The 16,074-nt window shown below is 39.0% G+C and overlaps 1 protein-coding gene across 3 annotated transcripts in view; it reads left to right on the top strand.

The window, feature by feature from the left end:
- Positions 1–16,074, top strand: part of DCLK2 (doublecortin like kinase 2) — a 45,785-nt gene that overhangs the window by 16,799 nt on the left and 12,912 nt on the right. For 2 of the 3 annotated variants that reach the window (XM_053460650.1, XM_053460655.1), the window contains exons 3-6: positions 7,218–7,320; positions 7,622–7,717; positions 10,963–11,057; positions 15,956–16,019. In XM_053460650.1, coding sequence (XP_053316625.1) covers positions 7,218–7,320; positions 7,622–7,717; positions 10,963–11,057; positions 15,956–16,019 — 358 coding nt within the window. Of the gene's footprint in view, positions 1–7,217; positions 7,321–7,621; positions 7,718–9,145; positions 9,197–10,962; positions 11,058–15,955; positions 16,020–16,074 lie in introns of all 3 variants that reach the window. The other variant, XM_053460640.1, reaches the window with a different exon arrangement.

Genomic DNA, 16,074 nt, shown 5'->3' with positions numbered 1-16,074 from the left:
CAAAGCCATTGTATTCTTCACATAGTTTTTACAATGTACAACAAAGCAGAATTGAGTATTCCATCTGCTCCATTGCTATATTTTTCCTCATTTGATGTTTGTTATCTAGGTATTTATTCCCATCTCTTTACATATCACTGTTGTGTACTATCCTCCAGGCCATGGTAATATCTTTCTTGACCACGTCTCATCATGGCTTCCCCACTTCTTCTCCTCTGATGTAACCTCTGTCATACTCTTGAGACTCCCAACATCCCAGTAGACACTACCTTGTGTCCCATGCTCCCTAAATTCCTTTCCATTACCTTCTCCTCTTGATATTACACAGTATACTAACTCACCTAATCACGATGATTCACACCCTGGACCTTATTTTTTGTAGCATGTGCTAACTTCACTAATTCCCCTTTACGTCTTTCTTCCAAACAACCTTGCCTGACCAGAGAGCTTATCTCTATCAATCTTCAGGAATTCTCAACTGATCTACACCCTCTCCTCCTTCCCATGTCAAACATAGGATGCCCTAACCTAGCTACCTCACTCTACAGCTCAACCCGCACATCTGCTCTTGAAGATGTAGCCCCAAGCGCTACTACCGTATTGGCTCGAATATAGGCCGCACTTTTTTCTCCCACTTTAAGTCTTTAAAGTGGGGGTGCCGCCTATATTCGGGGTCTAGCGCCGGCGGGGGGACATCTACGCAATACGCGTATACAACTTCCGGTGCCGGCACATCCGCTGAGTGCCGGCACCGGAATTTGTATACGCGTATTGCGTAGATGTCCCCCGCCGGCCCCGCAAGACACCCGGGAGTCTGCTCTGGTAAGTCGGGGGGGAGGCAGAGTGGCAGCATATCTTTGGGGGGGGGGGGAGATTTTATTTTTTTTTCTTTCACAATCAAGCTTTTTTTTTGTGCCTTATAATTACATAAATGTTGGGATTCCTTTTTGTTTTTAAATATATTGAATAAATGAGCAAATAAAGTAGGTTATGTGCAGCAGAGAAATACAATTAGTACTGTAGTTTTGGTGAAAAATAATCCAAATGAACATTGCTTTTGAATTAGATGAAATACATGTAACAGAACTGACATTTAACTTTACTGTTAACATACATTTCCAGTTTCCTTTCTATCATGGAAATAATATATTATCAGAAAAAATCCATTCTTTTGCCATGTATTGTTTCCTCTTTGAACTATTACTGAAATTGGCCAGGAATTAATCTAGGGAGCCTAGCTCCATATATTGGTCAGTGGAGTAATGTTTTATGGATAAGACATGTTATGATTATTATTATTATTTATTGTTTTATATAGTGCCATAAAATTCTGTAGCGCTTATCGCATTCGGATAAACATAAAACTGTACATATACAGGTCACCAGCGTGTCATAAAATGAGTGTCCATCCCCCAATTAACGTATTACTATATAGTGCATTACCCACCATTATGTGTCCTGTTTCTGTATTTTTTCCTTTGTGCATTAATAGCATACATGGTTGCTGATTTGTTGCATTCTTTTCACAGTAACATATCGCTTATTAAACACAAAGGATACATTTTAGTTAGCTTGTGTGAAAGCTGACACATTCTTCTATTACATGATAGAAAAATGTGTTAGCTTTCACCTACGGTTTTTCCTTTTTCCTTCTCTCTGTTATTAAAGAGACAGGAACATTTTTCACAACTGGAGTAACCGCAGCTGGTGAGTTGTAGCATTCAAAATCTGGATGTTCTGTGCAACATATCAAAAGCCCAGGAGAGGGACAGTAAGGAAAGTGAGAAGGGGCTTTTGGGGGGATAAAACTGAGGAAGATAGAAGTGTTAGGGGATCCGACAGAACAGTTTGAGCGAGCTTGGGGAGATAGGAGTATGTTAAATGAAAAGTATTGTGAACTTGAGGTGCCAGCAGGAACAGGAAGGCTTGCCATCACAATGTTGTTAAAGCATAGGTTTGCGAGGAGTTCTGTTGATATTAAAGATGGCCCTGGTGTCATATTAAACTGGTGATTTAATGCAAAGTGCTTGGTTTCTTTTGACTAGCATGTACAGTGGGAACATTTTATGCACTGTTTATGTGACCTTTGATGGCTTTTGGCTTTTCAGCTGCTCCCTCGGCGATAATATTTAATGTGTTATCCTTGAATCTTTTTCCAATTCACACTTTCATCTAGCACTGCTTCTATGTGTGAAAAAATAAAACATTCTCCTATTTCTCCCAGATGTTTCCAAAAGCAGCCTAATTTTGCCATGGCTAAAAGCCACCTAGGACCATAAGCTGCAAAGCTTTCTCTGTTTTCTGAAATGTCCCCAACTTGGCCCACCATTTATGTGTGTCTGTGATTGTATGCATATCACAAGTAAAAGCTAAAATGATATCCAAGATAAATGCATATTTATGTATTTAAACTATGTAAGCTTTGCAATTGTTATCTTACTGACTACACTCAATGCTTTTATTAAATTGCTATTAAAATAAGACATTAGTATTGAATTACTGTGATTTGGAGTATATAGTCTTGCCAATGGCAAGTTCTTCCTGCAGCCTTTTATTTGGTAATTAGGCCAAAATTCAAGCTTCCGGCTGCATGTCACCAGACAGTTAAACCCTGTCCTTTGTAGTGTATAGGGGAATCCTTTCTTTTTTTCCTTTTAGGAGTTCAATGTTCTGGATAATGAAAATACATTATTTCTGATATTGACCGCAAGTGCTTGTTCTTGAAACGGAATGCATCTTTGTGTGAAAGTGTGTTTAGAACGAAGAGTATGATGTATCAATGTTTTACACATATTGACACTAATCTTTACTTTTTAACGCGTTTGGAGTATTAATCCAAAACGTATTTATTTGGTAAAGCCAATCACATTTATGTTCGATGCTTATCTGTTTTCACCTGAACTAATGCACGACTCAAAAACATAATTTGTACTTTGTGTAGTGCCTTCTATATAGTGCCCTCCAAGATTTTGTCTACTCTGTGAAACTGGCATTGGCCAAAATTGTGAATACTGTGAATACAGCAATATTATGAATATTGCTGAACCATGCAGTTTCTAAGGACTCTCAAAAACTAAAATAGTAGAATGGGCATTTTAAATGACATTTGTGCATATTGCCTTTTATTTACAAGTAAATGAAGTAATTGAAGGAATCCTTGCCAAAGGGATGATCTGTCTGCATGACCTTCTTGTGTCTGCTCAAGGTTACCCAGGGGAATATTTCCGGTTGAACGGCATGTCTTTTTATATTGTTTCAGAATTAAAGCCATACTAACCATTTAGAACAAACTAAATTCTGTTTACCCAATGCAAGCCAATATATCTTTACAAACAAACTACAAAATTAAATGGCTTTATACTTCAACTTGCTAGTTGTTTTAGTTTAGTTGTTCATATTGGTATTTGCAAACAATTTCCTTTGCATTTTGTGTATAATCATCTGATTTTATAATGTTGTAAACCTTGTTTTGGAGTTTGTGTATCTCAGCCTCCTGTATATATTGCCATATACAACTGGGTTTATACTAAATGAGAAATTTTATTTCACTTGAAATCAAAATATGCTAGAACTTCTTCCATACTTTCCTATTATGAAATAATTTTAACAAAGTCCAGGACACTGCACAAAAGCGTGTATGTCATAAGGACTGTTGAGTAACAAAAATGCATAAAGATAGAACAGATTATTTGCTAGCGTAGGATAGTATCTCAGAAGCATTGATGTATACATTTAATTATACGGGATTCAAAGCTATATTAGAGTATGGAAAACAATTAAATATATTAAAATTTACCCTAATTTCTATATGAAAAAGTTAAAAAAAATATAAGGATAAGATAAAAAAAAAAAAAAAAAAAAAGAGGAATAGCATAGTTAAAGCAAGAATGCTTATTTTTGTCATTTGCAATATTTCTAGTATCCCCACTTGCCCCACTTCCTGAATTTTGTTGTAGATTATATTAATAAACCCAACCCAAGAAGAGAATTTCTGCTGCTTCTCATAAAACATATCTCTGGCTATAGGTTACAGGAAGGAACTGGTCCATGGAAACGATGGGATAAATCTCTATTATGCCGTTTCCCACAAGAATGCAATAAAAACAGTTGGTAATCATAAATTAGTCTTTTTTAGTAGAGGGTACAGAAAGGGAAATAAAACCAAAGACATATTTACAAATTGTAACGGCTGAATGGGATATTTTTGTAAAATGGTATGAGACCTGTTTTTGTCCGAATCATTGTTTGGTTTTTTTTGTATTTGGTTGCCTTTGCTAAGTGTTTCCAAGTTTAATGTTGTACCCGTTAGTCCAACTATATCCTTTTATTGTAGCATTTTCATCCACTTGTGTTCTGAGCTTAAAGGTTTCTCGTCCCGTGTAACACTTGGGCCGAGCTCTTCACCAATGTCACTTAGTTAACATGGCTTTTGTTATCATTGCTATGCAGTTGCGGAACTGTTTTGAGCGGGACACACAGTGTTCGGATTTGCTAAAATGTTGTTATAAATTGGACGAGCATAGAAAACCGATCAGCTAAGCTCCCTGGGGTGGAACGTTTATGCAATCCTACATGCTGCTGGTTAATGTATTCACTGAAACAGTGCCTGGGTTGAGTCAGCTGTTTGAAAAATTCACTGGCAATCTGCCTCTGCATTTTTTAAAGCTTTGTCTAAGCAGAATGCAAGGAAATATATTATTAGAACTGTATGCCTGAAGTCTGAATCCCTTGTTTTGTTGAAGCTTCAAAGCTAACAAGAATTTTTATAATAGATGCATATGACGTGGTGTGTATGTCGAGAATTGTGCAAGCTACATACGTGTTTTTTTTTATCATGCAATAATCTATAATAGTCATTATATTTAATTTACAATATCAAGTCTAGATACATTTGTAATACGACAAATATAATATAATATTTGCCTAAGTTTAACAATGCTTTGAGTTTTGGGGATCCCCAAATAATCTGGCCTTGTGTTTTTGTCAAAAGAAAACAAGCCTAAATTGACTTTATTATACATACATACTCACACACTGGGCAACTCTACCTATTACTTAAAATCAGATCTGAATACAGGGCTGTCAGGTTAGGGGAGGATTTTTCTGTGTGAATGGCTATCCTATGCATATATAATGGCTCATCTAAAAAAAAAAAATCTATATATATATATATATATATATATATATATCGTATTGGCCCGAATATAGGCCGCACTTTTTTCCCCCACTTTAAGTCTTTAAAGTGGGGGTGCGGCCTATATTCGGGGTCTAGCGCCCGACGCCCGGGACATGCAGTCCCGGGCGCCGGGCAGGCAGCGGGGTTAGGATACAGATCCCCCGCAGCGGTGCAGGGGACCTGTATCCTACTGTCTGATACGCTCAGACAGCCTCCCCTGCCAGCACTTCCCACGGGGGGGAGTACCGGCACGGGAGGTTGTCTAAGCGCATCGCACGGACGTTCACCGGCAGCGGCGATGCGCCGTTGCCGGTGAACGTGCGCACGATGCATTCTAACCCCCCTGACTTACCAGGGCAGACTCCCGGGTGTCTTGCAGGGCCGGCGGAAGACATCTACGCAATACGCGTATACAACTTCCGGTGCCGGCACTTCCGCTGAGTGCCGGTACCGGGGGTTGTATACACGATGTGCATAGATGTCCCCCTCCGGCCCCGTAAGACACCCGGGAGTCTGCTCTGGTAAGTCGGGGGGGGGGAGGACAGAGTGGCAGCATATCGCGGGGAGGACAGAGTGGCAGCGTATCTCGAGGGGGGGGCAGAGTGGCAGCGTATCTCGAGGGGGGGGAGGACAGAGTGGCAGCGTATCTCGAGGGGGGGGGGAGGACAGAGTGGCAGCATATCTCGGGGAGGGGGGAGGACAGAGTGGCAGCGTATCTCGGGAAGGGGGGGAGGACAGAGTGGCAGCGTATCTCGGGGGGGAGAGGACAGAGTGGCAGCGTATCTCGAGGGGGGGGAGGACAGAGTGGCAGCGTATCTCGGGGAGGGGGGGAGGACAGAGTGGCAGCGTATCTCGGGGAGGGGGGGAGGACAGAGTGGCAGCGTATCTCGGGCGGGAGAGGACAGAGTGGCAGGATGTTTTTTGGTGCTTTTTTTTAAAGAAAAAAACTTTTTCTTTAAAAAAGCACCAAACTTTTAGGGTGCGGCCTATATACGGGGGCGGCCTATATCCGAGCCAATACGGTATATATATATATATATATATATATATATATATATATATATATATATATATATATATATATATATATATATATATGGTTAGAGGAAAAATTTGTAAAAATGCTAACTTTGGAACTCCTAGTATGTTCACTTACTTTACAGGTATTTAGTATGTACCAGCTTTAGTAATGTTTTTGCTGTTACTAGGGGTGTACAACGTGCGAATATCAGCACCACAGATATCTGGTTGATGGGGCATTGGTAACTTCAGTACATCTTACCATGTGCATAAAAGGATCAGGTCACTAATGGGTTACTGACTGTCTGGGTTGGTTGCGTGGATGTAAGTGGGCTAGACATAGCTAGGTCTTTGGCTCTCATGAGTACATAAAGCAACATACAGTCTGAAAAGCACATTATAAGAAGAATGCTTTCTGCCACCAGTCACTTTATTGGGGTGTCCTTGTCCATGCCCCATTTCTTCCAACTAGGATACTGTGTCACTTTTCGGCCTACTGATTACTTGTCGATGAGCAGTGTTAGGTGACGGCTTCCATTCCCCACTATGGTGAGATTCAGCATTACACCCACATCTGAATGGTGTTCGGATGAGGAAAGGGAAGGGGCTTAACATCAGATACAGGTGGAATTCTTTTAATTTTTAAAGAAGGCTTTAGATATGGCATGATCGTGGCTTTAAATAATATGCCAAAAACTTGAAATAATAATAAAACAAAATAATAAAACTCCTATAAACAAGATAAACCTTTACAGTTTTGTAAATGTAATTTACTGAACTGAGATGTTTAGTGGACATACTAATTAGAAGACTGTAGGCCTATGAATATATGCTGAGGTTATCTGAGAATGCTTCACCATCTTTTAATTCTGGGGAAAAAATCAAAACCATCCACTTCTGTACATATACTGTCAATTAAATGTCTGTGATGGGGTTAACTGCTGTATTTAGTTATGTTGATAACTTTTCCACTTTTGTCCATACCTTACCCAGTGTTTTTCACCTAAATAATCTTTTGCAGGTTACGTGTCTGCAAGATTTCTTTGGAGATGACGATGTTTTCATTGCCTGCGGACCTGAGAAATACCGTTATGCACAAGATGACTTTGTACTGGATCACAGTGGTAAAACAGCAAAAATGTTATATAAAAATGTCACCTGTATAAGTTATGAAATGTTTTCTTGTTTTTTAAATTATGCATTGGGTGTTTTTCTGGTGGAAAATGCATAGAAAGGAAAAAAAATATTAAAGTAGTGTACATTATACTGCAAATCCATTTCTTAGTTAAGTAAACCTAAATTTAATCAAACATGTCATGTCGAACATTGCTGAAATTAAGCATTCAGTATGCCCTAGAAATAAAAAATTTTTAATATTATCTAGTTTTACAAATTTTTTAAAAATGTTGTAATTTTTTTTTGCAGAGTGTCGTATTATGAAACCTTCTTATTCCCGTTCTGCAAGATACCCAGGCTCGAAAAGTCCTGGGCCATCACGCCGCAGCAAGTCTCCAGCTGCAGGTAAAAAATTTTTTACAAATATTAAAAAAAATAAAGAAAAGAAGTTAACATAATTTTCATTATTGAAAAATAAGAATTTGAGTTCTTGTGCATAGAAAGGTTACTCCGATAATATGCATAGCCTTAAATCTTTGGTGGCTCTGCTGATGTGATGTGAGCAAAAAAAGAAGTGGAATGAATATGACTTATTTATTCCTTAAATAGGAAAATATCTTTTGTATATTTTTTAAACAAAGAACACATCTCTTAAACTAATTTGCAATAAAATATTATGTAGGGTGTGATATCGGTTGATGTATGTAATCTTCCCTTAGCAGTGGATCTTCTTATTTAACATTAGCACGTTGGCTAACAAAGCTGCTACATTTATTCTGTAACAATATTTACTTTTTTTATGCTTCAATATTGTAACGGGTTCACTAAGATCACCCAGTATCCTCCTGTTGTCTCCGGAATCACTTCCAGCACCAGCCAGCATGCGCACCTTGGAACCCTGCTATGTGTACCCAATAAGTAGACACAACTACCTTGAATTGAGTACAGCAAGAATGAACAGTTTATTGTAGTAAAACATAGACTGATATATCCAGAGAACTGCATTAACATTGATAAACAGATACATGTATTCAACCCAACCTTTGATTCCCCTGGCAGCAATCTTGTTATTGGGATTAAAAAATGGAGTTCCTACCTGTGCTATCTTTGGCAGCCAGGCTGGAGCCATCTCTGAGTACCTTGGGGGCCCTGTATGACAGCTCATTCTGTCATAAATATATTATCACAATTTGTTTCATATGCACTCAGGTTCACTATTTTTGACTACCATAGTGCGGGAGGTTGCCACTAGTGGTATGTTTTATACCAAATCAAAATACATTTTTATCAAGATAGGTATTACTTTTTGAGATCTCTGGGATCCTTATTGAGGTGATGGTGGGAAATGATTTACTGTTGGAGGCGCTGGAGAACTTTTACTGATTTAACTATGTATTAAACAGGTCTAGCCAAAATTAAACAGGACTAGCCAAAGCTTGTTGGATGGACCTTCTTAATGTATAGTTAAGTGCAATCACAACTTTAGTGTTAGAGTAAAAAACTGTCCCTGCCCATCACTAATCAAGTCGGTAATTATACACAGCTTACATTTATCTAAGGGAAAGTTCCTTGTGGAAAATGGACATAACATTAACTTAATAACATGTATGATCGCACTATGTGATGCTTGCCTCATCACAATGGGTTTATGTACACAAAAAGTTCTGGCATGATCCCAACAGCAATCTGATTTCTCCAGACACCAATTAAACGGTTCTATACACAATTCAGGCAAACCAGATGAAACTTTGTCATTGCCTTTCCTTGAGTACAGGAAGTGTTGTGCTTTTAATATAACTTTTGATGTTTATACCTTTTTAAAAATGAATGCAGGAAAGAGGGGTGGCTACCACACCAGTGCCTATTCCACAGCAAAATCCCCAGGTGAGCCAATGTGGTTGTGGCTTTCTTCTTGGCTTGGCCAAATCACCTGCCAGCTCCATAAACCTGTTGTGTTCTACATCCAAGCTTTACCATTAAAGCCACAGTTCAGTCTTTGCATTTTCTGCTCAGTGTTACATTAGTTCAGTGTTGTCCCTTGGAAGAAGCTTATTTTCTAATCCTGCCTTTAAATGGTTCATGGTAGGGTGTCTCCGAAATAAGCATTTTAGCCATTTTCATCTAGAGAATCCTATAACTGAAATGTTGTTGTGTTTTTGGTTTTTAAAACCAGATTGAAATTGTTTGTGCGTGCTGACACGTGAAGTATCTGAGACTTAAAGAGCTGCCTTGGATAGGGAAATGTCCTTGTCCACTTTGTAGAAAACGAAAGGTGACTTTGTTCGCTCAGAACGGTGATGGGCATCCTCTGGCACTGTAGTTTCTGAGGACTGCAGCTCCCATCTTAGCATTAGGTAAAGAAGGTATACATGTGGAATCAACAGAAAGGAAAGGGTGTCCACTGGCATTTACCTCTATGTATCAAAGACATTAAAAGCAGCCGCCTGGGTCAGCGGGCAGATGACGCGTCTTGGGGCTACTTGTACCATGGGAGCAGGAGATATGATTATATGTGATTTGTATCCAAATTTTGCTTCTTGATAGACAAGACAAGACACAATTCAGGGGTAGAATTGGCCAGATATTTGCAAGTGACCTTATAGTCAACCCCTGGCAACTAGTGGTAAAGGCTGCACAAAACTCAAGGCTTACACTGTGCCAGGGCCGGCCGAAGACTTAACGCCGCCTGGGGCGAAGTTTAAAACGCCGCCCCCCCCCCGCCGACGCCGGGGGGGGCGGCATTTTAAACTTCGCCGACGCCATAATCTACGACCCCCCCCCCGGTGCTTACCTTTAAACAGTCCTGCGGCGAGTCTCCCTGCTCTGCCACGGTGCCGGCTTGTAATGCTGAGCGCCGGAAATTGACGTCACTTCCGGCGCTCTGCATTACAAGCCGGCACCGGGACCGAACAGGGAGACTCGCCGCAGAGGAGAGAGAGAGAGGGGCGCCGAGCGGGTAAGCGAAAACCACTCGGTGCCCCTCTCTCTCTCCTCCGCTTCAAAAAAAAAAAAAAAAAAAAGCGCAATTGCCCCAGTCTGCCCCATTATAGGGCCGGCCCTGCACTGTGCATACATAATACTTTTACATTTACTTTGTGTTATTCCAGTATTAATCCCTTTCAAAGACATTCGCAAAGAGATGTCAGTCAATCTTGGAAAGGATAGCAAACCTATCTAGTCAACCCTACTAGGGCGCATGAGTATTCTCTAATTAGATTACGGCTGTTACACTGTGTACATTCATTACATTTAATTTGGTTACATTTTAGAGACATCTGAAACTCTGGATTTCAGGAGCTTATTAGTCTAATTCGTGATCCCGTACTTACATTTAATGCAGTCTTACTGTCATTATGAAATGCGATGTTGAGCTCCTTATTGCATGTAAACAGTCTCTTATTGTTATTAAGTAAACTATATACTGTATTTTGATGCTGATCTAGAACAGGCAAAGGTAGATGCAATTCTAGATTCTTCTGAAAGGGGTAAAATTGTTTGGACTTAAAGCACATTTTGACCATTTTTTTATTTTTTGTGCAAATGACCTCCATTCTCGATTATTCATTTTGTGTACGGTTGCTGTAAGCATGGAATACAAATACATGTAAAATGATTAACTGCATTATTATTTTTGTCTTTCTGTATTCTAGTTAATGGCACTCCAAGCAGCCAGTTATCTACTCCCAAATCAACAAAATCATCATGTTCATCTCCCACCAGTCCAGGAAGCTTCCGTGGTCTAAAGGTTTGTTTTAAATTTAATTTGGTTTGTATTAACAATAAAAGGATACACATGTCACCTTGGAAACTAATATCTGTTATTTCTGATCTATAAATAACAATTTTAGTGTCTGTAACCAGACTAATAAGTTATAGGAAGACTCAGAGTTGTGATCCATTGGCCTCCATCTTATGTTCCTCACCATCGATTGAGAGATAAACTTAAAAAATAGAATTAAAAAAAAAATCTAAATATCGGCATACTTTATTAAGAGTTAATAGCTGTGTATATGATATTCTGTGGTTATATATAAATGGATGAAAGAAGTAAGGATTCATTTACCTGCATTTTGTAGACACATTATTGGGGTTTGATTTCCGTCAAAGAACACAGGGTACACACCATTTTTTATTTTTTTATTTTTTTTACAAAAGTAAAGTATGTAAGAAGCAAATTAAGTAAACCAGGCAGAGGTAAAAACAGTTGAGGCATATATTTCAAAAGAATATTTTTGGAACTCTGGTCTATTCACCAAGAAGTGATTTGAGTTTAGGGTTAACTGATCGAAATCGACTCCTGTTGCATGCCCTCGCAACTGCAATGTATGCGAGTTGGCAGTAGAGCATTCGGGGGTTTGGACTTTTGTCCAACTCGTGCATGTTTGATGCTCACAAGTGCTCTCAGTTGAAGAGTCCAAGATTGTGTACAGATTTTCATGAGCCATTGTCGTCAAGACGCACGCAAACAAGTTAATGAAATCTTCATGCCTTGGAGATACAAATTTCTCTGCTGTGATTATAGTTTCCAAAGCTGTAATGCTGTTGGCATTTGTGTTTATGACTTCGTTTACAACTCTTTTACAAAACCAGCAGCTTTCTCGAACTTTTTTTAGACCATACTATTCATATTTTTACATACATATGTGTAGAATTGCTTTGATGTTTTTTTTTTGTTGCAGCTACATTACTTTACCTCTCTTTGTAAGCAATGGAAATAAAGTTATGTGCTATTTGAACAGTAGTCCTACCCTTTATCTGGTATGGCTGTGAACATAGCTGGTATAATGCACTCAAAATGCATATCACTATTGCTTAATAGTAAAAGAATATATTTGTTCTGTCGGACTGCTGCTTCACCTACCTGGATCACTTTCATCCATGAAGCAGTCTGTCATTCGACATCTAATAAACGCAGATCGTTGCCTGATACCACGTTGGGTGTCCAAGGAGATTAGGGTTATGGAAGAAATGGTCCATCTGGCTTCTGACAGATTCGAGGCGTACATGGGGGTATGGTCCTGCTGGATAGCCTTTCATTCCTCTGCGAAAGCGAGGGAACTCCTGCAGTAGATTGCCCTGGCCAGCGTTCATCACGCTTCCCTTCTTCACACCACTCATACCATGACTTCCTGTCTTCCCATCTCCTTACTTTCCTTTTTGTCCTGCCCCCTTCCCCCTCTCTACCCCCCTTTTTTCTCTTTTGTTTTCTTTTTTGCCTATACGTGACCAGAGCCAAAGGAGGCTGCGGTTTTCCCGCCATTGGCTCTAATCTTGACTGTACCATTTTATTGGTACAACCGCATTACATTACCGTCTACCATTATGTCTTGATACCGATTTTTGTATCTGTCTCCTACTCTCAATCGAGACTATTGTTTTGAATAAACTCTCATTTACCAAGAATATATTTGTTATTACTAAAAATAAGTATAAGCCTATAAAGCTCTTACATGGATATATAGGCAAACATGAGAGTGACAGGAAAGTGGACACTATAAGAGACATCCCCAAATTTTCAACCAAACATTTTTTTCCCCATTAGATTTGTCTGTAATTTAACCTGTTGGGCACCTTTTTTATTTTAACATGTTCTTTTCATTCTGGTGTGCCACTTGGTCTCTATTATTTTGTCTCTGTAGATATCTTGTAGCTTTTCATAAACACAAATGCCAACAGTTTTACTGTAAGTCTTGAGGTGCTATCTGCTAAGTTTTTTGCTCCCCTGTTTGTATAGTCAGCAACTGTAACCAAGAGAGTTTAATATTGTTCTGCCTGCTTTTAGTAGAGGTTTCTAGAGTGATAGTTGGATGGTAGCTCGGGTACTTGGCAGCATACTTGTACTGCCAGTTTTGATTAAAAAATCATATGCTTATTTCCGCACTTGATTTTGTTTCACTGGTGGAAATACATCCACATTCAGCTAGGATTGCCAGTCTTTTAGTATTCAGCGTTCTGCGAAGGAACTTGGTGGGAGACAAACCAGGTCATACATAGCAGATCAGTCTGAAGAATGGGGAGACGCAACCCCACGGAGTTCTATGTAAACATCTTAATTCGGAAAAAGCCATAGCTACCAGATTGTCTTTCTTCAAACCTGGACTTACGGTATATACAGACTTGTAATATACAGACTTGTAATATACTGGCTTGTTCAGTTTTTACATACAGATATTTATCATTAGCATAGTACATTAATATGTAGAGCTTGTAGGAAAGAAGAGGAGGAGACATGATGGAAACATTTAAATACTTAAAGATATTTAACAATGTACAGGAGGCAAGTTTATTTCAAGGGAGTAAGAATAAGAGATCATAGTTTAAAACGAGAAGGCCGGAGGATTAGATGTAAAGTAAGTTTTCCTTTACAAAGATAAATGGAAGAGCCTCCCATCAGAAGTGTAGAGACGAATACAGTAACAGGAACTGAAACATGCACTGGATAAGCATAAAGCTATACTGAATCAAAGACAAGAGCAGGGACTAATTAAGGTGTGACTCTTGCATCAGGAAAAAAGGACAGACTAAATGGGCCGAATGATTATCTGCCTTCAAATTCTATGTTTCTAATATAAAGCAATCTTTCCTGCCTGTAACCAAATACAGAACACCAGACTGAATAAAAATCCCAGTCTTTTTTTAAATTATAGTCCTGAGTGGCTCCACCTAATTCAGCGGTCATGTGGCCCCCTACACATTTGCCTAGAACATAAGCGGTTAGTCCTAAGTGGTAACGGTCATGAACATGACTTGGATTGGTAAATGTAATAAGATTCCATATATTAGAGATGTGCAGTGATGTCAGAAACAGGGACGGAGCGTAGCGCAGATTTGGTAAGCGAGGTGTTTTAATGTGCAACCAATAATAAAACATACAGTCCCAACGAAAAAGACGGTAGTGTAGTTAATTAAACAGTGCCACGGACAAAGGCAGTCAGTGTAGATTCATAAACTAAATCACAGTTCCAGTACAAAGGGCCAAGGGGCAAAGGCAAGTAGCGTAGTCAAAAGCAGTTCCAAGGTCACAGGCAGGCAGCGTAGGTTCATAAACGAGGGCACAGTTCCAGTATAAAGGGCAAAGGCAAATAGCGTAGTCAAAAGCAGTTCCAAGGTCACAGGCAGGCAGCGTAGGTTCAGAAACGAGGTATCAGAGCAGAGGTCAAAGTCCAGGAAATCAGGCAAATACTCACAGCGCATCCAGAAGCAAAAACAACAACCAGATACTGGGCTGGAGGTGAGGTTGATCTTTTAAAGCCTGATGATGAGGCCAGGTGAGAGAGGCGGGGTTCAGTCCAGAACAGAACTAGGTGATGACATAGTGAGTTTAAGTCCAGCCGGGCCTCTTAAAGGGGCGGCCACGCCTTGCGGTCTGTGGGACTCTAGGTGATGCCTGACAAGTGAAAATCATTGGAAACAAGAACTAATGTTTCTTTTTTTTTTTTTTTTTTTATCAAAATGTCTTCACTGATAATGTATTTGTAATTTTGTTACGTTATGTGCAAGTCTTATTTTATATTATTGTGTACATTTATACGACACATTGCTTGCATTAGTACCCAGTGCCTTCCCGATTATAGCAACAAATTGCCGTAATCTCACGCAGTACATGTTTACTGCCTGGGATACGAAGGCATTGCTACATGTTTTTTGTAGGGGAAATGTTCCATAAAATATTAATTATTCTGTGTAAATTATAAAGCCACGTTAGAAAGCAAAGCTTTAGATTAATTATTTATGTGAGTAGATAACGGTTACATTCCAAATTCTAAGGATCTGTTGACAAGCTAAAGAGGAATTCCAAGCTTTAGGTTATCCCTCACAGCATTCAGCTTTTGTACGGACAATATTTGGATTGTCTTCTTATGAAGAAGAAATATAATCTACTTTGCCCAGCTACATTGTCACTCATATGCCCTGGTTCTCCTTTGCACCACGTCTGATGAATACAGATGTTCTTAGCACCTTCATAGCAGCCACACATTCAATGTTGCCTTCTAGAGGTTCAATATTCTATAGTCTAGTTGTCTTCACAAAGGTTTCTGAAGCCGTACCATCAAATCGTCCCCTTAATGTCCATATTGATGTGCAAAAGGACCAAATATACCATACCGTGTGTGTGTATATATATGTATATATATATATATATATATATATATATAGTAGAAGTATTATTAAACACTCATTTACAGACACCAGACAAAGCCAGAAGGCTTGTTTTTCCCTCAGAAATCTCATGGTGCTTCCACAATCCCTTATTCTGGGTGGGCGCATGCAAATAAGGCTAACAATGATCACCTTTGCCTCTATATCCACTTTATATATATATATATATATATATATATATATATATATATATATATATATATATAATTTGATAAAGAGCTGTAGGAATATCTGTTTGTTTGTTTGCGATCCTGTTGTTACGATTGTTTATTCAATCTTCCGCGCCTTTTTCATGATTGTTCGCTCTATTGTTATTAAAAATTCAAATATTACAGTAAATCAAGGGAAGTATCTATTGTTTTTAACAATTTCATTTCCCTTCCCTTAGACTAGCTTCTGAATTTCGTTGTAAACATGTAAAATGAATGTAAGAAATTATTCAGTAGTTACAAATCATGCTCAACCAGTGTTCTGCACTTCCAGATTCTATCCCATTGTGGATCCTCGTCTAATGTGAACGGCCTTCCGGAAAACTTGAATAGTCCTGGTTCGTATATGTTTCTGTGATCTCTTCTTCAAGCATGGATGTCTTAGCTTGCAAA

This window comes from Spea bombifrons, chromosome 1 (assembly GCF_027358695.1).
Source record: "Spea bombifrons isolate aSpeBom1 chromosome 1, aSpeBom1.2.pri, whole genome shotgun sequence".
NCBI lineage: Eukaryota > Metazoa > Chordata > Amphibia > Anura > Pelobatidae > Spea > Spea bombifrons.
This window is presented reverse-complemented; position numbering and strand designations above follow the sequence as displayed.